Source organism: Phalacrocorax carbo, chromosome 2 (assembly GCF_963921805.1).
Source record: "Phalacrocorax carbo chromosome 2, bPhaCar2.1, whole genome shotgun sequence".
NCBI lineage: Eukaryota > Metazoa > Chordata > Aves > Suliformes > Phalacrocoracidae > Phalacrocorax > Phalacrocorax carbo.
The window spans coordinates 156,651,043-156,675,092 of NC_087514.1; the positions used below are offsets into that span (position 1 = coordinate 156,651,043).

At 37.6% G+C, this 24,050-nt stretch overlaps 1 protein-coding gene across 5 annotated transcripts in view; it reads right to left on the reverse strand.

The window, feature by feature from the left end:
- The window catches only part of ZMYND11 (zinc finger MYND-type containing 11), a 106,875-nt gene that overhangs the window by 45,149 nt on the left and 37,676 nt on the right, over window positions 1–24,050 (reverse strand). For all 5 annotated transcript variants that reach the window (XM_064445007.1, XM_064445006.1, XM_064445003.1 and 2 more), the window contains one exon: window positions 15,792–15,926. In XM_064445007.1, coding sequence (XP_064301077.1) covers window positions 15,792–15,907 — 116 coding nt within the window. In that variant the 5' untranslated portion in view covers window positions 15,908–15,926. The remainder of the gene's footprint in view (window positions 1–15,791; window positions 15,927–24,050) is intronic.

Here is a 24,050-nt window from a genome sequence, read left to right on the forward strand (position 1 = left end):
AATCGTTTTTTCTTGGCCTTGAATTTATCATGTACACACTTAGATGAGCAGTAGAACAGTAATCTACCAAAAAAATTATTACACCCCAAAACTAACAGGCACACTGCTCAGGCCTGTCTCTGCTAAACTTCCACATCCATTTGTGCCCCTAAAGAGACTGACTTAAATTAATTGAAACCTGCATTTCTGTAATAATCCCTCTAGCATATATACTATAGAATGAGCTTGGAGACGTACCAGTGAATCTATATGATGCTCGTGAGTACAATGTATTTACAAATAATGTGAAATTCATTCATCACATACAAAAACCCAACAGCTACAGTTACAGTACTAGGTGGCTTTTCTCCTTTTCTTGAGATAACCACAATGATCACACTATGATGTACTGCACTGGTAAGAGCAAAACCTATATAGCCTAAACCATGTATATACATGAGATTCAGTTGTACAATGTTGACCTTCACCCAGTATAATTTACTTCTAGACCAACACCAAAAGTTAACTTGGTTTAAACAATACAAAATTATCTTCCCTCAAAAAAAGACAACCTTCCTCTTTTAAGATCGTTACACTTCAGAACTCCAAGAACATATCTTTGAGTCACTGCACAAGGAGAAGTGAAGACAGCTGCAATCGCATGCAATCAACAGGTAAGTAAATTGACTTGGAACCAATTGGAAATATCTCTTTTGTCAACACTTTTCTACTTATAACTCTCTTACATTTACAGGGCTAACTGATTTCCTCTCCCTTTTATGGTTTCTCCAGGTGCTCTGTCTTTACCTGTCTCCTAGGAGAGAAATCTGTAATTTGCCTGCTTTAAGACAAAGCTGTCAGCTACAGTAGCTTCTGTTTCATGCTTGATAATGAATTCCAGTAATCATGATTCTTTTGTGACTGTCATCACAAATATCATCACAAAAAATATAATTACTTAATATCAGGAGCAAACTTGAGGAACATTTATTTTAAAGCAGTAGCACTCCATGAAAAACAAAAACAAAAACAAAACAAGCTGTATAAGTTAATTTTTTTTCTTTAATAACATGGCCGACATGAACTTTTAATGCCTTAGAAGTTATAAACTTACAATAAGGGATGAAGACCACTCTAATAGTCAACCCTTCAATCAGCCCTTCTCTTTGAAGACTATGACTTTCAAACTTCTTATTGTTTTGGAGGAATAAAGGTCTTTTCCAATCCTGCATTTTCTCTCAAGCTTTTGCCGAGAACTGGTTTACCTAATACAATATTTTTGTTTTCCTCTAAAGGAAACTACATGCACATAATCACAGAGTAAATTTCTGATTGAGTAGAAGTATATATTTGTGTAGCTCATTATACAATAATCAGAGCAACAGAGGACATTTATAAATTTCTGCCTGGTATCAGAGGCATTTACATAAATGCAGCATGTTTGCATAGTCTTGGGGTTTTTTTTAGGGTAAAAACTCTTAGAGACAGATGCTGGCATTTACTGTATTTCACAACATGTACCACAACATGATTGGTTTGTGCATACTACCACTGCATAAAAAAAATAATAAATGGAATTAATAGAGAAAGAACAAAATTCTGTGCAAGTCTGTGATCCAAGCTAATATCTGTGAATCTTATGCTGGGTAGCGAAAAGGATCAAGGGCCAAGAAATGACTCAGAAGACAGGCACATCAGTTCAGTTCCGTATCACACTGTGTGGATGCTTATCTGCCCAACCTGATCCCCCTCTGCCTCTGTAGAAACCAAAACTGAACACGAGAATCTGTTCAAGAGATATTAAACACTACAAATGAGTTTTCCAAGTTCTCCAGATTCCAAGGAGGGCTTAAAAAGGCAGAGACTGAAATCTATTACTTCACTTTCAGAGTGCAAGTGAACGCCATTAGTTTGCTGAGGCTTTAAAAGTGCCTGAAATAGGGAAAACAACTCATTTGTTTATATACTCATGTTACATGTATTTCACATGTGTGGACACATATACACATATTTATGCAAACACAGCTAGCTTTTTAAAGTGCACATTACCTTTGTCAACATTTGTAACTTTACTGGTTTTTCAGTAAATTTCACTTTTAATTCTGTACTAACAACCTCCCCATCAAAGCCATCGCACTCAGGTCTTCTGCAATTTCTTCAAGTCTTTAATAGGCCTCAAACTAGGGATAGGTACTATCATTCTTCCTAATTTACTGATGGAACAAGTCAGGGACTGAGCAAGGAAGCATTTCCCTACAGTTATACAGTGGGCTGCTATACATATGCGAACAGAAATCAGCATTAACCCAGTGCCATAATCTCCAGTGCATCCTGCTGAAGAAACCATCTATTTTGCACTGCATCATCCATGGTTGCAGAAACACAGTCCAACCAAATGCTTGCATGTAAGCTACATATTTTGTGATTATTTCTCACGCACATCTCTGATCAGAACAGATATATAATACAAACCAAAAAGCCTTAAACCAACTCTAATCAGCTAGGAGGGTTTATCTGCCTATTTCAACTGTGGCAGGGCGTGTACTAGTGAAAAGGAGCATAAGGCTCGGAATCTCCCATTTCTCAAATCCATCTGTGTTCTCAACTAGAGTGAAAGCACTTCCACCAATGAAACAATCTCCTCTTTTTCTCTAGCTGTAAATCGGGAGTAATAAATCCCCAGTAGCTTTTTGAAGAACGCCTTAGTCAATGTTCAGACTGTGTAGTCTGGAGATCCACAAAGGCTATGTTTTCCATGTTTAAAGTAAAATGCTATCAGCTTTCACAGGAAAGCACACACATGTAGAGAGAATGTTTTTAATTCGCAGAGTACAACTGCTGTTAGAAAAGTGCTCCCTCCCCCCAAATTTTTACTTTTATTAAAACCTGTGAAGTGTACATGGCTAGATATTCACAGACTATAAAACAACACTGGCAGGGTCTGGATGAAATCCTATCTTGTTTCTTTTCAGCCAGAAGGACGGCAGCTAAACTACGAAGCTATTAAGGCACAGGATTTGAACCAGAAAATACAGTTAAAGTTCTTTAATAATAAAATGTGAAAAACTGTCACAACATGGGAAAGATGCTGGAAACACAAAATAAGTTAAACTCCAGCCAAGAGACAGAAAGCATGATGTTTGGAGTCCTAACTACCATACCAGACTCATAATGAGATCTGGGAAAAACAATATTTAAACATCTTTGTGCAAAAGTGACACTACTAATCCAGGGAATGCACGTCTTTTCCTGGCACTGCATGCACTGTAGCATCTGGCACCAAGAAGTTAAAAAACAAGTAAGAGAGATAAAGCAATCCCCGGGTGCTGTTTTCAACAGAAGCTGATTAGCCTTACCTTAGAGACAGGGAGTTGAAGCAATACTGGTTTGTTATGCTCTTGCCCAGTCCTCCATATCGACAGATTGAGAAGTCTAATGCTATCCCTATACTGCTATTATGTAGCCAGCCACAAGAAGTAAAGCAAATATGCTTTCAGATGGGTGAGAATAAGGCATGGAGACAAAGTAAAATCCCCTAAATCAGTAAACCAGCCCTAAACAGATAGGGGGCTGAAACAACCATTTCAAAATACAATTTAACTGTGCTAATCCCTACTACGTAAAATGAGGGTCTGTCTGATGAAAAGAAGAGGTTTGGCCTGATAATCTACATGTTAAATTCCAAATCTCACCAAATGAGGCTGCCTGTCTGCAGGACACAGAAACAACCGAACTGCTGCTCAATATTACAGTATTTATACGTCAGTATTTTCTCCATTTATAAACTGGCAGTGTAAACCTCCTTGACATTAGCATAGAAGAATCCAGCAAATCTAGCACAATTACAGTTTTTGTAATCAACTTCTAAGAGCCTACTAAAGCATGTTTTCAATTATTGCAACACCACTTGGAAAGCAAAGGATAAGAATCTTTAGCATGTAGGTTGTTTGTTACCACCCTTAAACAAACCTCAGCATTGTCACACCATCAAATGTGTATGTAAATGTGCTGACCTTCAGAAACAAGATACTACCAACAGAATCATGTAAATGCATATGTGCACATAGCTAATATATGTGCACACCTGTCCGACAGCAAAAGAAAAAATTTAGAGGAGAACAATAGATAATTATTAATAGATTTGTAGATTGTATGTGTGTGTGCATGCTCATCTGTATTTAGTACACAAAATACCAATCAGAAAAATGTGAAACAACAATTTCAAACCTATTTTGCACTGCAGGTAAACAGTAGTGAGGTCTTTTCAAATTTAGCAGCAATAAAATATCATTTATATACTTTTTTCTTGTTACCCATCCTAAAACATTGACCATCTTTCAGACATCACAGGCAAGGGACAGCCCAAGGGGTTAGCACAGCTGGAGGTGAGGACTTGAGGAGCTCTCACAGGCCTCACAGCATCCAGAAGCCACACAGCCATCTGCTGGACACCCCACCTGAGCCATGTTGCTATGACAGGGGAGCAATCATACGCAGGGAAACCTGGTACATGCCCTTCCAGAGTCTCTGTCCTCCAGAACAACAAACTGCAGAAGCTCCTATTACTCATTCCATTACTAAGTGACAACTGGATCTTGCCACCTCCCTTTGCTAAACAAAACTGGACCACAGGAGAACCCTAATCCACCTCTAAACCACTTGCCTGCCCAACATCCAGCAGACGTTATAGAAGCACCAACATCTGTCAGTGTATGAGCAACTCACGCCTAAAACTGAAAAAAAATTTTCTCAAACTATCTAGTGTTCAGCGTGTCTTTCTATTCAAAACCTACATCTAAAACATGTGCTTCATAACACACCTTAAAACTCAAGAAAAATGTTTGTTTTGATCTAAGGGGTGTGGAGGAAGCAGACTCTAAAGCTGCAATCACCATGGGAGCAAAACAGATACAAAAGTAGCTGGCGCTTGCAGGGGATCAGATGGTGAACTTTTCGCCTACAGCTGTCACACAGCTCACAACTCTCTCACTCGGTGCTGTGCAAGACACAACATGAAGCCAAACGCTGTCCCAAAGGGCTTAATATATATGGCCACAAAATAATGCACATAAATAGCTAACTGTACCCCCAAAGAGTCCTCCTGAAGGCAACTGTGGTCTACTGAGATGCAGCAAATGGTTTACATGGGCGCAGCTGTGCTGTGGCCCAAAACACAAAGCTGGCCACGGAAGGAAGCAGAATTGCTTAAGATGGAAAGTTGACACCAGTATTAAAAAAAAAATAAAATCTAAGCTTTCTGGACTCATAAGGAATTGCATTTTCACTCACCTGAACTCATCAAAAGGAAAATACTGAAAAAATGATACAGCAAGCATCTCTGTAGAAGACTAAAGTAAAATACATATAGGGAATAGCTGCCTTTTATAAAACACAACAGTGTGACAAGTGTAGGTAGATGCTAATTTTAGTGGCAAACACTGTAATCTTGGTCTGATCAATTATTTGTCTATGCTGGATGCCCCCGCCCTCCACGAGAGGAAGGCAAGTAGCAGTGTACTGGCAGCAGCAGACTGTCTGCTAAGCAACTCATCCAGGGAGAAACAGAGGTCTTAAGATTTCCTTGTATGCATAGCCCATCTCACAATTGAGATCTGATAAAATACAGCAGTTCCCATTAAACTCAACTAAAAGACTGCCATCAATTTAAAATGTTACCTTCAGCTATATAAAAATGTCCTAGATTCAGGGACAGACCTTAAGGAATAATACATAAAATGGAAGGAAAGCAGCCAAAAATCTCTTCTGAGTTTTATATTGTGTTCCTACCTCTGGTGAGAAATGATGCCTTTTGCTTTAGAGTCAGGGTATGACAGCAGTTTTATAGAAGGCCCACGCACTACTTGTAAGACTTTTTTTTTTAATTTGCAAAGAATAGGTCACTTGATCGTACTGAAAGTAAAAATGGAAGAGATAGCTGTGATTTTTTGTTTGTTTGTTTGTTTTTAACAAATACAGCTACATAGCATAAGAACTTAAAATACCCAGGCTCAAATCTCAGGAATCCACTAGCTATCCTTGTGGAGAGGCAGGTGAAGATTTGTTCTCTCAGTGGTATCTCAAGGTCTCAACTCAGAAGCACAGGCTGCCTGCTCCCACCAGATGTAGCACTGTGGTACAAATCAACTTTCACAAAACACAGGCTAAACATTTGGGTATTTGTATTTCAAAACAATATATTTGAAATATATATTCCTTGCTTGCCAGAAACTGAGAGCTGGTCTGAGAGCTGAAGACAATACAGACACACAGACAAAGCAGAACCATTTACAGCAGGGACATAGCAGCACACCTTTGTTTTCTAAGATACGTTTTTATACACTTACAGGTTCTGAAGTTTTGATTCTGGATTAAATTCACTAAGATAAAGACAAGCAAAGCATAGCATAGCTTTCTTCCCCTGTATTTACACTTCAGGAAGAGATGATGCATGTACATGAACGGACTGCATTTGATTTCCACTGCACTTCACATACCAACAGCACACTGCATAGACCTCACAGGCACTGACAGAGCTGTTGCCTGTGCAATGAAACACTGATTATATGATCTACATTTTGTGCAGCCCAAAATTCCAAACGGGGGACACAGATAAACTGAGTTACAGAGAAATGATGAATTTTCTCTTCCCTCTGACACCAGTATCTGCAACATTCATTTTGAAGACACATACACTAAGTAGAAAATATTTTAAAAATTTGTTTCAACTCTCCTTTGTAATCTATAATTAATGTTGCATGAATCTAGAATCTAATTTTGTGCAGCATTTTAATAAAACAAAAAGAACGCATAAACTTGATAACAGTGAGATCCATCAGTTCAACGAAACAGATCTGCCTGATGTTTCTTCTGCCACTGCTGAGACAAAGGTAAGGAGTAATCTTGTTTGTGCGTGCTTTAGATACCCCAGGCACCATGCAGTTTCCAATGATGTTAATCACTTGGGTCATTTCTGTCAAAAACATGGTAATTTTATCTCAGGTAATTCCTTGTTTCAGTAATTTAAATTCTCCCTCACACAACTTCACTATACACTTAAGACTGTGTAACCCTCCAATAAGACCATGAAAAGTAAGTAATTAAGGTACTGAGCTATTCAATCCCTATCTACAAAAATCTCCCTTTCAGAACTACTACCAGCTTCTTAAGGAGGAGCTCATCTAAACAAAAATCCCATTTTTCAAACCTAGAAAGTTGTATGTGATACTGCTGGTAATGTACAAATATGTGCCCTGAGCACTACTGGCAAACAGGAGCACTAATTGGTGCCATTTCATGCATATGAAAAATAGCTTGTGTATAAGCAGAGCCACTGTTCCATCCACCACTTTTCTGTGGATGTACTGAAGAGACAAACAAGTAATACATGACTCAGAATATAACATCCTGGCTAATACCTTGCAAATGAAATATTTAATAAGCTCATATTGAGCATCTCAATTCAAAACATGCTTAAAAAAAAGAACATTCAAGTGCTTTCATGACTCAGTTTTTCAGAGTTTTCTATTTCTATCCAATTTAATTTCCATTCTTATCTGGGTTAAAAGTAACAAAAACTTTTTTTCTTTTTGGTCAGATTAGTTTTGGCTTGGCTGAGTTTCAAAATCATCACATTGCCACACAAATGTTCACCTAATTACCAGCTAGGGAACAGCATAATGGCTGGAAAAGCCATCAGGACTGGGCTGCTGCTTTTGGTGATGATATTGTTTACATGAATGGGAATATGAGACCTCAGCCTAAAATAGATGGTATGAGTAGGGTCTTGAGGAGCACTTCAGGCCAGATAACAACCTGTTAAATGGCCATGTCACACCCAAGTTTTATCTTTTACTTCTAATGCAAAACCACGTTTACAGAAAGGAACCCAAACATAAGCCAGAAGTTTCACTTTCAAATATTTTAAACATTTTTTTATTTATTTTTTAATGCTGGTTGTGACAGAAAAAGTAAACTGGTTTGATTTTAGTAGTTAGAAATAAAGGTAGCCTGTTATGTATTCTTCTGTGTAAACTTACACAACTTCAACACAAATATTAACATGGAGTACATGAGAATATTCACTAAAATGAAAACGTGGATAGAGGTTTTCAAGTCTGTTACACTTCCACCACTTTCCTTCTCAATATTTATACTGGAGTCCATAGTTTGCATGTATTCTCTATGAAAAGTATTAAACATTGAATACCACAATTTTTATAGTAACTCAGCATTTAAATAAGTTGGCACTCATTAGCAAACATCAAACAAGGAGTATGGCTGTTGTTAATAACCATGTGTTAGTGTGAATCATTTTATTCACCAGTCACACTCATGCTCAGCCCAGAGATGACTTCACGTACTGAATCAATGAAGAACATTGACCTTTGAGATAAAAAAGCCAAACCACCTTACTAACAATACCACATACGATCATTCTTAGGAGAAGAATTATTAGATAAGGAAAACTGATAAAGCAAAACTTGTTAGAACATCTAAGCACCTGTTTATTTTTTGCAGAATGAACTGTAGGAGCTAGATGTGTATACGCTAATATTTCTGATCAATGCAAATGCATAAAAAGTTTAGCCTAACCTCAAGCTCTAGTCCTCAGTCTTTTATAGCCTTTTATGCTAAACCCCTACAGTCATTAACAGTTGCACAGCCAGCTACAGCATCCTTTCCATTCCATGTAGTCAGCATAAAGCAGGAAAAAAAGGTGGCAAGGCTGGAGGAATTTGTCAGTCCCATGGTGAAGAGTTTTCTCCACTAGGCACTGAGTTAGTCTTATGTCAGCCAGCACTGAGGAGCAGACCCATCAATTCAGGTAGCAATGTTCTTTATCACATGGCGGGACAGTGGCTCAGTACCAAGTTGAAGGAACAATTATCCTTAACAAACCACAAGCAATGCTGCTTAATATATCTGGACTTACTTTTATGTATTGCTTTAATCAGTTTAATTAATGTGATTAAATAGAATTGTTACAAAAAATGAAGACATTGCCTATATCAAGGAAAGAGCTTGATGGGAAAAAGAGTAATTATTAATATGCATTCTAAACTCAAGATGACATTTTAACCAAATCTACTAATTCAGCAGTTTTAATTCTACTGCTATTCAGAGTAAAGGCAGCGAGGTTCTTTATAGCCTTTTTCCAAGAAAAGGTTAGATTTTTTCCCTGTCATCCCTGCTTCCACCCTCCTTAGCATAAAATGTCTAAAAGGAGCTCTTAAAATGGACCATTAATGCCAGCATTATTAAAGTTACATAGTAGCCAAAACAGAAAATCATTATGAGCTCACAAACAAAATTAAGATTAAACACAATACAAACAAACAGATAAAAGCTTTACAACAACTGTAGCCATCTACAGGCAACACAGGTGAAATTTAATGAACTTTGTGAGCGTTCCTTGTGCAATCAATGACAATCCGTCATTTCTTCCTAAGGGGTTTTATATATGACCAAAATAGTACTTTTACTAAAAATGTTGTTATTAGGGAGTTAAATTATCAGTTTTAGATTGCTTTTGGTTTATTAATAAAATGATTTTTAATGAAATCAGTTAAAAATTGCTAAAAAAGCACAGAAGACACTTTTTTCCCCCACAGGATGTTCTATGACTAACACTTTACAAGCTTTCATTCTCTTGGTTTAACATAAAAATAGTGTTACGAAAACAGGAAAAAACCATTGGGTTTGGCCTAAAAGAAGCAACTGAAGTTTATAATGGGTAAGAGAGAAGTAAAGTAAAAGAAACAGAAAAGGTGATTGACATAGTGGAGGCAGACAGAAAGAAGTGCCTTGTCCTTAATTATAACAGAAAATACATAAAGCGGTATTTAAAACTAAGAGTCTTCTACCCTGTCATCACCTGGTGATGTCTTTCTGTGTTTGTTTTCTTTAAATAATATATCTATAATTAAGCCAATCCAATACAAACTGAATTCAGTTTTCTCAAAGGTGAACACTCAATAGACAGGCTGCCACTAGAAGCAGCAGTGTGCCCTCCTGAGGAAGCAGTACCATACTTCTTATTGTAGGACCTTGTACTTCACATTTTTGCCTACCCTTGCATAATGACGAATTGCTATTACACTGCCTGGCATGGAAAAAAAAACTTTGTTGTGCTGTTCTTCCTCATCCTTTCCCAAATGGTTAAAATGTGGGCTTTCCTGAGTATCTCCTTCAATACTGACCTGCTTCACCATAGAATAACTGACCAGGGTTTGATTAACATGTACCAGATTCTGAAGAGTTGCTTTTAATAACCCTATTCACTTCACATGGTCACATTTAAAACATACATGAGGATGAGGATGTAAAGATGTGGAAAAGGAGCCAGTAACACTGGTTAAAAGTGAAGTCAAGCAACCACTTCATTCTTCTGTGTAACAGGAGGATGTTTTACTTCAAACAATTGTTCTCAGATAAGCTTACTTTCCAGTAACAAAAAGACAGATATTTTAGGGGAATAGCCTGACAAAGAATGAGAAACTGACAGAGCAGAAAAACATTTCCAAGCTTTCATTTCAGTCAAAGAAATATCAGGTGCTACAATACTTCTGCTCACAGAACAGAACAACAGGATTATCTAGCTATAAATCCAGTGTCATTTGCTCTCCTAATCATTCTTACGACTTACTATTTTTGTTTATGTATGACTGTTTATTTGCAACATGGAAATACTAGGAAGATTTAAATTTTCATTAAAGGTGCTATAAATAGTGGCAGACTTTTCCTAACAAGTTCCTGAGCTTCAAATAAGCAATACTGTAAGAATCTTGTTCTTTCAATTTTTTTCTTACCACTGCATCACATATTCTTATTTATAGACATGTGTGATTATTCCCTACCCTATCAAATTGCTCATTTTTAAAATTTACACTCTTGTGATTATTCTCTACCTGTTCAAATTGCTCATTCTCATCTTTGCTTTAATCAGTGCTTCTAGAAATTCTAGAAATTCTAGAAATTAGACGGTCTAAAAAGAGAACCACAGAAGAATGAAGGCAACAAAAACAGATTTATGGATGGGAGAAGCCCTTAACGTTAACTATTGTCAGAGATTGACTGGAGAAATTTCATAGAGTGATATTTGGAGAAGAAATCCCCTTCCTAGGTCTAAATGCCAAACTGAAAGGGTCACACACTCGATCAGCTGCTAGTGACTCCACCTCAACTGTGGGACCAGAAAATCTCATCATTTTACAGCAGTCTTTCATACTGAGCAATTCTTTTCTGGCATGCTATTTCATCAATGCTGATTAATGTCAGTCCACACAAAGCTAACAGGGGACTGACAGAGTCCACTCTATATAGGCTTGGGATCTGCTCATTTCTCTTAGATGATCTGACTTTGCTGAGCTTACATTAAACTAGAATATAACAAAAATGAGTCCACAAAACAAATATGGGAAAAACGGTTATGACCATTTAGGAACCTAGTACTGGACCATCCCATTTGAAAGCCAATTTAAAAAGATTAGAGTCTTTGTACGTATTTCTGAAAAAAAAGACATTTTCTTGTATCACCAGTGCTGTAAAACAGCTTTCTGGATGATGAAAATAATAGCTTAAGTTGTGATCTATTTGAAAATAACACAAATTCTCCAATTATAGCATATCAGTTTTATCCTAGATTTCTTTCCACCAGCTTCATCCCCCCAAGAGTTAGGATACCTCTACCCTGTGGACTATGGCCACTCTTGGTTTCATTCCCAAAGTAACTCATTTTCAGACTCCTTTCTGGAGAAAGCCAACTTGTTCTTCCTAGGAAAAAGGCAAAGCATGGCCAAGAGGTTAGTTTGCTCCTGACAGAGAACATGAATGTAAACCATGCCAAGATTGGCTCCTTCTGCCAAGGGCACTCCAACAGTGTTCCAGCATGCTATGTGTCCTCAAATGCCTTCATGACATGCCCGATGGCAAACTATTATGCCCATAGCTTCAAGTTTCAAGAATAGCATTGCTGTGGGCTGTATTATTTTTGGCACTTAGAACTGAAGAACCACACACACACACAAAACAAACAAAGAATATGTCAGGGCCAAAGAAACACTCCATGAGCCAAAGCCAATGCGGTGTGGCCGCAGTGCTTCTGCTCCAGATGATGCCAGGGCATTCCCTGTCACAGTACACAAAGACAGTACAGACACAGCCTTCATAACAGACAGGGAGAAGCCAATCAACTAAATAAATCATGAAACACATCAAAAGGAAAGAGACAGAAGTGTGAGGAAGGAAGTATGGAAGAAAATAATTATGTTGTGGTTCTTCACATTAGCCTTCATGGAGTAGTTTAGAAACCAGAATAACTATCTGTTTACAATGACAAAATCCTGAAAGCGGAAAATAATAGTTCTAGAACACCATATTTGCCAACTGGGTATTTTAATAACATTAACTTAATAGATAATGAACTCTGAACTAATCATAAAGATCATGAAACGTTCATAAATTCCTACTGAGGAAACCCAATACCTTGAGAGAAAAAGGGTAAATATTTATTTAATAGTTAATTAAATCTTAGGAGTCCAATTACGTGTAAGGGAATCATAAAGAAAACACTATAAAAGAAACTGGAAGACTGGAGTAGCCAAAGAAAGGGACTTTAAAACCATGTCTGTACAGAAGTACTTACTAATCTGCTAGGCAACTGAATGTCAATAATTTATCCTACTCATTAAAATACGCATGCCTTTTTCCCTGGTGTATTTTAAGGGATTTTATTCCATAGGATCATTTTCTGAAGTTACCCCAAATCCAAAACAGATGGAAGATAATGAGGAAAAAACAGAAAGTCAAAGCATAATTATGATTTTTAACACACTTTTAAGGATGAACAATTTGTCAAGCTGTGCTCTTGACAGAGAATTCACTAGATACTGGAAGCCATTTCTTCACTAGTGTTTTCAGCATAACTAATACCAATAATTCACATCTAAATAATAGAAATATAATTTTGTTAATAAGTAATTTGGTAGTTTAGAAATGTTAGATATTACTAGTAGTTAGAATTTAAATGATTGTAATTCATTGACTTGAGATACACTGTGACAATGTAAGCCAGGTGAGAATATTTATCTTGTATACCTTTACAGAAATGTTACCGCTGCCTCCAAGTGAGCTTTACTGTTAAATAAAAATGCATTGAACACACTGATGCCTATGTACAAAGATAGGAACTTACATATATATATTTTAAAGTTCTCTTCAAAAGGCAGTTTGCACTAAAGGCGGTTTTAGTACTAATTCCTTTAAATTCACTATCCTGTTACTTCTTAGTATTGGTTTTCAATCCTTCATTTAGTTTTCAAGCTACTGAAGAATGCTTATCTCCAACCAATGGAAAGTACCATCCCAACTATAATGTACCCCACAAATAAACACTAAAATTGCAGAATACCTTTCATATAATGATTTGTTGGGTTGTTTTTTTTTTCTGGAGACATCAAGTCTGTGCAGTGTGGTCTCTTCCCTACCAATGCTTTGGATGCCTGTCACTTACCTTAAACATATACTTATAAAAAGATTATCTTGCTGTTTCTCTGTATCCTTACTCAGGCATAGGACATGCTTCCATAAATTTGTCATTATTACTTGCAAATACTTGTAATATGCAAAGCCACTCTTTCAGTCAATCCCAGGAGGTATTAACACTTCTCAGAAATGTTACTAACCCAAGTATGAGAATCCTCCCTTTAGCTCCAGCTATGTAGATAAGCTCATCGTTCTCACTTTTGACCACTGTTTGGTTTTGATCTTTCTTATTATCCATACATTTGCCTATGAGCCCAGAGACTGATTGAACTTTTAAGGACATGCAGTTGTACTTGATCAAATGATCTTTGAGCCTGGAAGAATATATCAGCTGCTCAGTTTTCATCAGAAGAGATATCCTGCTGCCCTGCTAACTTCAGAATTTTATTTTGAATACTGTGTAATATGCATACTCACTTACTGTCTGTCACCTGTGCTGCTTCATCAATGACTAGTACCATAAAGCAACTCAAAGGCCTTTTCCTTTCTTTTCCTTTACAAAAGTTCTCTCCTTAAAAATATCATATAATAGAAACCAGACTACTGTTCACCACTCTTGTCACCAATGTGCACATGGAATATTTACAATGGCCAAGCACTTTTTAGGTTACTCTTCAGGGCTAACACCTTGCACATCTTTCTCAAAGTACTAAGGCTGCTTGCATCTCTGTTTAGTCACTTTTTTCTTCTAATTAGATGAGAGTCATACAATCTGGATCTAGACTGTTTTTTTAAAAGAGCAAACTATCCTTCAGTTACCAAGAGCACTACGTCTCTTTCTAGTACCTAATTACTTGTTTTCTCAACCTATTTTGTAATGATAGGATTTGTCTTACCTAACTTTACCCACGCTATCTTAAAATAGGCATCTCTCATAAGAGTGGGATGAATCCCCAGCTAGACATGCCTGTCTCCCTTTATTACATATAAAAAGAGCGTAAACAGCTAACAAACTCATCTAATATATGGTCTGGAGCAAGTAATTTGAAATGTTAAAACAGAAAGTGTATAGCATTAGTTTACCCACTTGTCTCCTTGGAGACATGATGCAAATATTTATGCTTTAAAGCATTCTGAACCTCAAGTGCAACTCAGAAATTAAATAACCTAAAATACAATCTCCCTCTCAAGCCCACTTGGAACTATCTATCTCTGAGAAGGTACTTTTTGGTTTAATGGTGCAGTCTCCTTTATTGTAGGATCCAGGTGCACACCAACTCATTTGGGACATAATCTTTTTTCTTTCTCCTGTTTATTGTTCACTATGTTTGGAGAACCTGAACTGTTACACTTCTTTCACTTATGAGGCCAGTTTTGCTTGCCACTTCTACCCCAGAGCTTCCAAACTCTGTCAGTGGACCATGTTATAATGATTTTGACTTCGTTAGTCACCTACACTGTTTATAACTCTTCCCTTTAGTGGTCTCTGGCCTCATTATCAGTTCACATTTGTTCTGGCAACTGAAGAGTTGCCAAATGGTTATTTTTGCTATTTTAAATTATTCATATTGATTACTTTGACAAATGTGACGTACATGTTGGCCTGGAAATGCAGGAAGAGGCACAAAACCTCACTCGGTTTTTATTACAGTGGCTACTCCAAGCTATCCTAAAGGGTATTTTAATATTGTAGACCCTTTTATACATTGCAAGTTCCACAGAACAGAGAGTATATATTTCTCTGTGTATGCAGCACCTAATACATTTTGAATAATATTTTAATAGTAACAATAGTACTAGGCGTAGGTGGTAATCATCTCGTGTCTTCTTTAACAGCATCCTATGCCCATCTCAGCAAATATGGCTTATTTATTTGAGCAACCTAACACTTCAGGTTTATCTTTGCCTTCTGGAAGAAGAGTTCTCCACTGGCCTATCACAGTTTCCTAAAGAATTAGATTATTTACAGATTTTATTGCCCTCTTCTCCTTAACTGTTATATCTACTTCTTGTATTTTGACCAAGCTACCAAGTGAGTACAGCTCTGACATGTTAAACTCAGTTCAGGTACTATAAATATATTGCATATTTCCTAAAGATGCTTATACAAAACAGACAGAGGGTGAATAACATTTCAATTCAACAGATTAAACCTCACTTTAGGATCTTTAGGTGCTCAGTTCTGTAAGTTTATTTTTTATAATTAGTAACACAGAAGTGCACATAACTGTTTCACAATCTCTCACAATGTTTATTGTCTCTGTTTCCCATGGCTTTTAACAGCATCAACCTTCCCCCTCATCAAGACTTTTTTGGAATGGATCACTTACTTTGTAATACGGTCAATGTTAGCAATTTGCTTCTGGTTCCGGATTATTTCTATAGCTGCCCAAAGATGCTGGATAGCCTTTGTATCTGCCTGTCGTCTCTTCGTTAAGCGTGCCATGACCTGTTTACTTGGTCAGCTGCAGCCAATAAATAAAAAAAAATACACCAAAAAGTTAATAATGAATTATGAAATGGATTGCATGATGATCATATTGCAATAAATACCATTACAAGGAAAATTTTGTTAACCTATAGCAATTTAATTTGTATATAGCAGCATGTTTTCTGTGCTTAAAGAACAGTAAAAAGCAGAACAGTGTAGTTTACAAGAACCCCTTTCACATTACATAATCTATAGAGAAGGCAAAAAGTGAGCAGTAAAAATTATCAAATCAATAGCAAATGGCTTAACTTATCAAACTGGTTATGAAAAGTCACTTAGTTCACATCTCAGTTCCCTAAAATTTGGTAAAAAGCAGAAACTACCCTAACCTTAAACTTCCACAGCCTCCTGCATTGCCCAAAACCCTTAAAAAGGGCAAGTGGTGCTTGACTACATAACATGGTGTAAGCATGAACTGTGACACACAGAAAAAGCTGAGCCCACAGTTTAGTATACAATATAGTTCTCAGAGTATTACTTTCATATTTTCATCACTTACAACTATTCAAAAAATCCATTCTATGAGAGAAATAGGAAGTATATTTCCATGGATGATAAATATTTTAAAAAATATTTTGTAGCAATTCCATTTTCTGTAACATGCTAAAACCCAACATGATCAAAGTGCTTCTGATGGCATTTACCTATCTAACCAACCCTGAACTGGAACGTAATGAGCATCTGGCTTTGTTTACAAATTTTCCAAAAGCTCAAGGCAATGAGTACAGATAAGCCATAAATCGCCTACAGCTCTACTACAGGCACAGAATCCCTTTTTAAAAGCTTAATGATGCATTTTGATCACTAAATAACTTCCAGTGCCACCACTTTCTCAATGAAAAAAAATGACTGATTTATGACTGCTACCAAGGTCTCTAATTTATTTTAGAGCTCTGTCCTCAAAATGAACTCTGTGGTATGCACGCGGATACTTGCAGCTAGCAGAATATTAACTTCAGTAACCCAAAATAATATAAAACATGCTAAAGCGTTACACCATCTGTGCAATGTTAAAGATGGGAATTTAAGTATTAAAAGTGTTCCTCCTCTCAAATTCAGGAAAATTAAACAGATTCGAGTATTCCATCAGATCCAGCAACATAATTTTCAAGTCCATGGGACCTACAGGTACTTGTCAGAGGGCTGTCAAGTTTCAGATGCAATATTAGCTCAGCAATGCTCACTCACTCTACAGGTGTAATGAAAAGAAGTGCAACATTTTATTATTAAGGAGAAGAAATGATTTAACACCATTATAATTAACATTATGTAGCCCATTTTAAAAAAAAAAAAAAAGAAAAAAAAAGATTATGTGAAGTGATATGAGCACATCCAGGTGCATGAGGCAGCTCTGGCTGCTGGCGATAGCAGGGAACAGCAGAACAGAGCGGCGCTCACGGAGACACGGTGCGGTCACACATCGACCCTGCATTTCTGCTTTAGAAATCTCTTCCCACTGGGATTTAAAGCAAGGGCAACTGGATGGATCTCCCAGAAAAGAAAGGCCAAGAATACATTTTTGAGGGAAGGATAAGAGAGAATATGACAGACATATAGCTAAGAGTGGCAGGCAGTCGATAGCATTGCCTAAGAATGATTCAAAGAAAGCCTCTGTTGGGAATAGTGGGAAAAGACACTGTATCCCTGTGAGCTCCTCTGCATTCATTTCACAGAACATGAGGCCATTACAAGTGAAAAAAACCCTCCCAATTTGCAAGGGAAACATATGATTATTTGTAGAATTTCATTCTTAAGGAAAACAGATTTGTAAAATACAAAAAAAGGTTAGACACTAACACAAAAAAGGACAACCTTTACAGGCCAATTATCTTAGCATAAAACTCCTTTCCTAACTCAGAACAGAGTAGAAGTGAAGTAATTCTTTCTATTCTAGCTCTCTACAAACTATCTGCTTTAAAAACTGTTAGCTGATATTGCAGTCAACAGGCCAGACACAGAGCCTCTTACGCAGTATCATGCCCAAGCGTGACGATCAAGGAGGAAATGCTCATCCTTCTCGACCCTGATATCAGTGTGAGACAACAGACCCGTTCTCAGTTTATTTTGTAATAAATGAAGTGGGTCCTGTTATCCCAATTACTTTAAAAATAACCATTATTTTTGGCAGCCTGGCATATGGCTGCCCGTGAGAGAGCCGTGCTCAGTGTGCCCAGCAGAGGGGAAGGAGGCGGTTTCCCTCACCCCGCTGTGACACCCGGGCCTGAGGGCCCCAGCACAGGACAGGGCCTCAGGGGACCCATCTGCTGCCTCAGCATGGCTCCACATCCCCACTGTGCAGCCAAAGGAAAGGCTAAGGAATTCCCTCTTGTGTCTCCAGGGTGGAAGAAGAAGCCCACATCCGAGACAGGGAGTGGGAGAGTGAAGGACAGCTGTAATTATGGGTTCCTGAAGCCCTGTGTTTGCGGAGCTGCCCCAAGATGGCTGCCAGCAGTCAGAGGAAGGTCTCTCCCTGCAAAGGCCCTACAGGCTCCCCATTTCCTTTGCAGTGCACTTTTGGAACAAATTTCCCAACCGCGCCCCTGCCCCATCTTTATCACACTTTGTTGGCCTGGAACATGCGAACGCTACAGCCGGTGCCATGGCTAACTCCAACCCACAGTACAGGCATGCTCCTCCCAGGCCCCAGCTGCTACAAGGAGGTCACTCTATGGGACCAGACTGGACCTGGTCTGAAGTAAACCCCCCAAAACGCAGCTGGTGAGGACGCCTGCCCGAACTGCTCCCTCCTGGCTGGCTGGTCCCCTGCTCCCCACTACTGCTTCCCCCCTTGTTTGTCTAGAAATAAAAGCAGTAAGAATTGTGACATGTGGGACACAGCAATCAGAAAGTATTCTGGTTTTGGGGTTTTTGTTTTGTTTTGGTTTTTTTTTATGATAGAGTAATTTTAGCAGGTGTTCTGCCTTCAAAGAATATAAGTTTCATTTTTATAGCTTTCGTTTACTATTTAAGGCCACTTTTGTTAAACTCAAGACTTGACACTCCACTATTGAAATAGCAGTTTTAAACACCACACTTCCAAAAATGTAAAAGTAAGATTTTATTTTTTTTTCCCAAAAGGCCCAGACCACTTTAGCATTATTTTCATCTTTTAACTGTGTGGTGTAGAAGAAATATAGAGCCTTTTTGCTTTAAAGAAAAAGATTAAAAGATTGTGGCATATTTCTTGCTGTTCATTGCAGCTACTCTTCCTCCATAGTAAAACTAGCCACAACAGTCTACTCCCTGCATTCCTGCAAAAATAAAAGCAGTGTTCTATATTAGTATAAAATCTTAAAGATAACTTGTATCAGACTGTTAATAGTTCATAAAATGCTTTGGAGTGCTACTGCCAAGCAACAGAAAATGCTCCCAGTGCTTCAACATGCACAACTTACTCATGCAAATAACAGTTTAAAGTTTAATGGGAGACATATTAGATTCGCAAATCTATATTTATCACTCCTGATTACTTGCTTATGTGTGGGTGCACACACACACGCGCGCGTAAGAGAACAAGCATAAACATCCAGTATGTGTGAGTATGTGTAAGAATCTATGGCTTAGAGGTTAAATACTGAAAGAGGCTGATTCATCCATGCATTATTTTAAAGAAGGTAGAACTCCAGAGACTCTTTAAGACCACAATACTGAAATGTACATTTACGTATAAATGCTTGAAGATGTTTCTCATCCCCCTCTTTCATTATAGCATTCATTTCAATACCCTGGAAAGAAAAACTAAAAGCTGAAGTCAACATTAATTTCCCACTTGCGATTTGCCATCCATCATGCTTGTTTAGCTATGGTATCCCCTGTCCACATAAAATTATTTGTTTCTTGCCATTTCTGCCATGTTCAGCCAGGAAGTTTATGGTAGGATGCACCTTCTTGGAGAAAGGTTGGCAAACAAAAGATGGCTAAAAATCTAAGAATTTATATCAGCAGTCTGTGTCTTAGGTTTTGTAGACATCCATGGGACCTGCAGAATATAAGAAGAATTCTCCTAAGAAAGGAATTTTTGTGTGGCTGATGTGCCAGCTCACACACTCCCATCTCATGCTCATTTGCATGTGCCCAAAGCAAATCATTTACCTTCTCAATTTTCAACTCTCTAACTGTTCCTCAGTGCTGAGTAAAGTGTTACCATATTTTATATTTTAAATCCCTCTTGAATGTCCTCTGTACAACATTTTGAAAAGTACACAACTTTCCTCAAGAGCTAGATCTTACCCACATTTCTTACATAGGCTAAACAGACTGCGCTTTATCTTGTGAACACACCCAGCATAGCTTATCTTCTCAAAACCCATAGCAAAGTTTGTGGTGGCGATGTTACAGCAGTGGCAAACCAGACATACTGTCTAAACAGCAAGGCTACTAGTTGTTAGACCCACACGTGGCCAAATCAAATGCTATACAGCTCTTTGTTGCAATAGTAGTGGATATGGAAATGTGCACTGCAAGGCAAAACAAACAAAAATCACCTTGCACCATGTCTAGGGATTTAGCCCAAGGAACCTCCTGACCTGCTGCTTGCATCCAATTTAGCAGAAACTATCAGGTACTAAGTTTAGCTAGAAACATTCCCTACAGACAGAAACCACTGAAAGGTAGCGAAATTTTGCCACGCTTAAGCTGTTAAATACCATCGTCCAATTCTGAAAATTTAACTAACGAATTGGACTTTGCACTGAAGCAGACGGTGTTGCAGTTGGATGCTGCTGCTCTGATGGGAGCTGCTAATTAAGAGCTGACAAGTAGTAGCTTGTTAAATCTCATGTTTATACTTCACTGTAAGCGAGGCTACCTGTAGCGCTTGTCCCTTTCAGTGCAAAGTCAAACAGGTTAAACTTCATCCCTGCTATTAGCGACCATTTGGCTAAGATTTGGTATGCAGTTAATTGCAATGGAAAGACAGTTAAAGAAGTCGATCCTTGCCACTGTTCAGCTGCTAGTTTCTGCCTTTCAGGCCCACATCCCTGGAGCTTGCTTTTACTTCTTCCACACTACACGGTGAAAAGATTTCAGGCTCAACAGGAAGAAGCGGCTAGGCTCAGTCCTAGTTTTTGTGGCTTTCATGCTGTGAGACTGGCTGAGTTTGGGTGGTTAGGAAACTTGGCCACAGACTTAGCTCCATATTTATATGCACATTATAATATGGGCTCCAGCATTTCTTAAAGTGTAACTTTTTATAGTAAGCATAAAAATGTATATGTATCAGCAGTATAAGTAGTTCCAAATGTTTAGTGCTTTGTTCTTGTATTAAATATGAGTTTCCTATTAAAATCCAGATTACAAATTTGTGAGTTGATGTAGAATTTGGGTTCCTGGACTTTATACAGGTCTTTGTTGTACTCTGAAGTTCTGCAACTTTATAGTTCAAAATTTCAACTGCTTTTAAAATGTGTATTTCATCACCAGTTTAGTGGGAGGGTAAACTCTTCAGTCTTCCCGTCCTAGAACAACTGAGAGGAAAGGTGACAATTACCCTATTTTTACACATGGAAGGTGCACATGACAATGTTTTGACTGACGTCATGCATGGGGGGAAAAACAAGAGAAAGATTAACTTCAGGTCTACCTTCCAGATCTAGTGATCCAAGTGTGGGGAGTAGCTGCTAGGGTGAGGACAAAGCTTTTGGCAAGAGAAATCTTGGTTTTGCTTACCATTCACTTGTCTTTCTGAGAGTACAATAATTAGCTGAGCACCTGGTAGCAGGACACCCTCTTTTGCAAGAGTGCAGGCTATCAGAAATGCAGATTTTGCATACAAAATAATTTTCAAATGTTTAAGAATCAGCAAGTGTTTTGATGTCATTAGATATTTATTCTGGACTTAATCCCAATCCACTAAAATCAACAAATGCCTTTCTGCTGACTTTCCAGGGTTTTGGAGCAAACTTTCAACTGCTGACTGCTATTCCACATCCTCACAATGAAAAACTTGGGGAGGTGTTTAATGATGCTAGGGAAGCTGAAAAATGTAACAAAGGCTTGTGGCTGAGAGAGGCAAAAATTCTTTGTTAATTAAACTAAACTCAGAAAGTTAGATTATAAATTAATAAAAGTTACAGAATTCTTCAGTATGCCTTTTTGTATTATGAGATTAGTTCATGCTGTAATGCTGTCATTTTGGAAGTTATTGTACTACAGAAGATTTCTGGATGTTGAATGTGTTTTATTACTAACGAAAATCTTTTCATTTCACTGTTATATTAAGGTGCACACAGTCCATTCAAAAGATGTTTATTAGCATAGTTATCCTAAATATTTCACATGTGCAAGTGAAATAATTGTGCTGTTATGCACAATCCCACCTTTTGCATTTCCTAATTGCTTGGTTTGTAACCTTGACGTCACACACCTTTTTGAGTGAGGTTTTGCATAGCTCCATAAAGTGCAGTACAGATAGAAAACAGGACTATGTTAATACAAAACTGTAGCATTCTGCTTCTTTCTCTCTGCAATTCAACTTTTTTTCCCAACTTTAGTATGCAGAATACAAGAAAGCTTTTGCTATTACCTTGTGCTGTTCCAAGATGGCAGTGAGCCATTGTAGAAATCAGAGCCAAGGACAGTACAAAATTAAAGGCCCCGAGAACACTTTTACTACACATATATGTAAGCTCTATTTGAATCCCTGATATTGCATTTACTTCATTTGTATAGTGTTTAATCCAAAATGATTAAGTAAGTGTCCTTCACTAAGGATAAGGCATATGATACTTGAATTTTAAGCACAGGCATTCTGAATCATCAGTGTACAAACAGAACTCTCTTTTTCCTTTGAAACCAAACCTGGACTTTCTTGTTTAATTAACTCACCCTGCTAGAGAGAACTTGACACAAATGTTGAGGCACCATCCCAAAAAAGAATTTCTAAGAAAGTGTAAGTGTAAGTCAGTGTAAATGGAGGATAACAAAACCTGAGATGAAGCATCAACAACAGCTGCTGAGAAAGAAAAACAGCCATACACCCCAAACAAAGGCTGTTGAAGTGGTTTTGTTTGCTACCTAATACAAACATATGTACAGGGCTAAAATGTAATCCTGTGTTTTGCTGCCCCTGCAGCCAACCCCAGTGTGGAATTTCACAGACAATAGCAAATGCCGTCCTAAAAATTGGAAGGAAACTATCCTTTGTTCCCATCTGGCAGAAATCACTGAATAAAATTTTATCTAGTAAAGTAAGTTTGGAGAAGAGGAGAACACAACTGCCAAAGAAAGTAATATAGTTGAAAGGGCTGAAAGCAAAGAGCCAAATCTGTTACTAGCAATGTAGCCATCCATACCAACTTCTTTCAGTTGATTACCTTTTTTTTTGGTAATGGTCATCATGTTTCACTCCAGGTAATGTGCATAGGTAAGCTGAAGCACATGATATATTTTCTACTAAAGATTTGTCTCAATGCAATTTTTTCCTGTGTTCCATATTCATCATTCATCTTTTAAATAGGTATTAAATACATGGAGAATATTTATTTTTGTATAGCTAGTAACAAAATTAACAGTTACATAGGAATATCAAGAACCACAGGAGGTTTTTTGTTTACATAAGAAAATACCACTACTAAAAATGCAAACTTCTGAATGAACGTAATTTAAATTTAAAAAATTAGTGTTGTTTGGCTAAGCTTAGTTAATGAAATTAAGCTATGCTAAATAAAGAGTTTCCAGAATGGAGTTTGCACTAGTATAAATTGCTTTAAAAAAATACAGTTCTTGTGACGCAACTTTCCATGAAGATAAGCTTTAGCTGCCATAGTAACAAAGCCCCTTACTTCCAGGATGATGATACAGTAGTATTAAACAGCCTTTAAGTTGTTCAGTTCCAGAAGGCTACTCATCTTTGTACGAAGAAATTTTCTATACAAAAGACAGTCCAACTTGACTAACTTCAACATCACTAAATAATAGATGGGTCATACGAGGTGCAGATCATCCCACTCACTTCTTGTCCCCTATCATGGCTGTCAAAAAACAAGTTGTCTTCAGATTTGTTTATTTGGGGAGACATCAAAAATAACACTTGCACCCAAATTACTATCAGCGTCGCTCTGCATCCCCGGAATGAATGCACAGATGCACGGACACACAA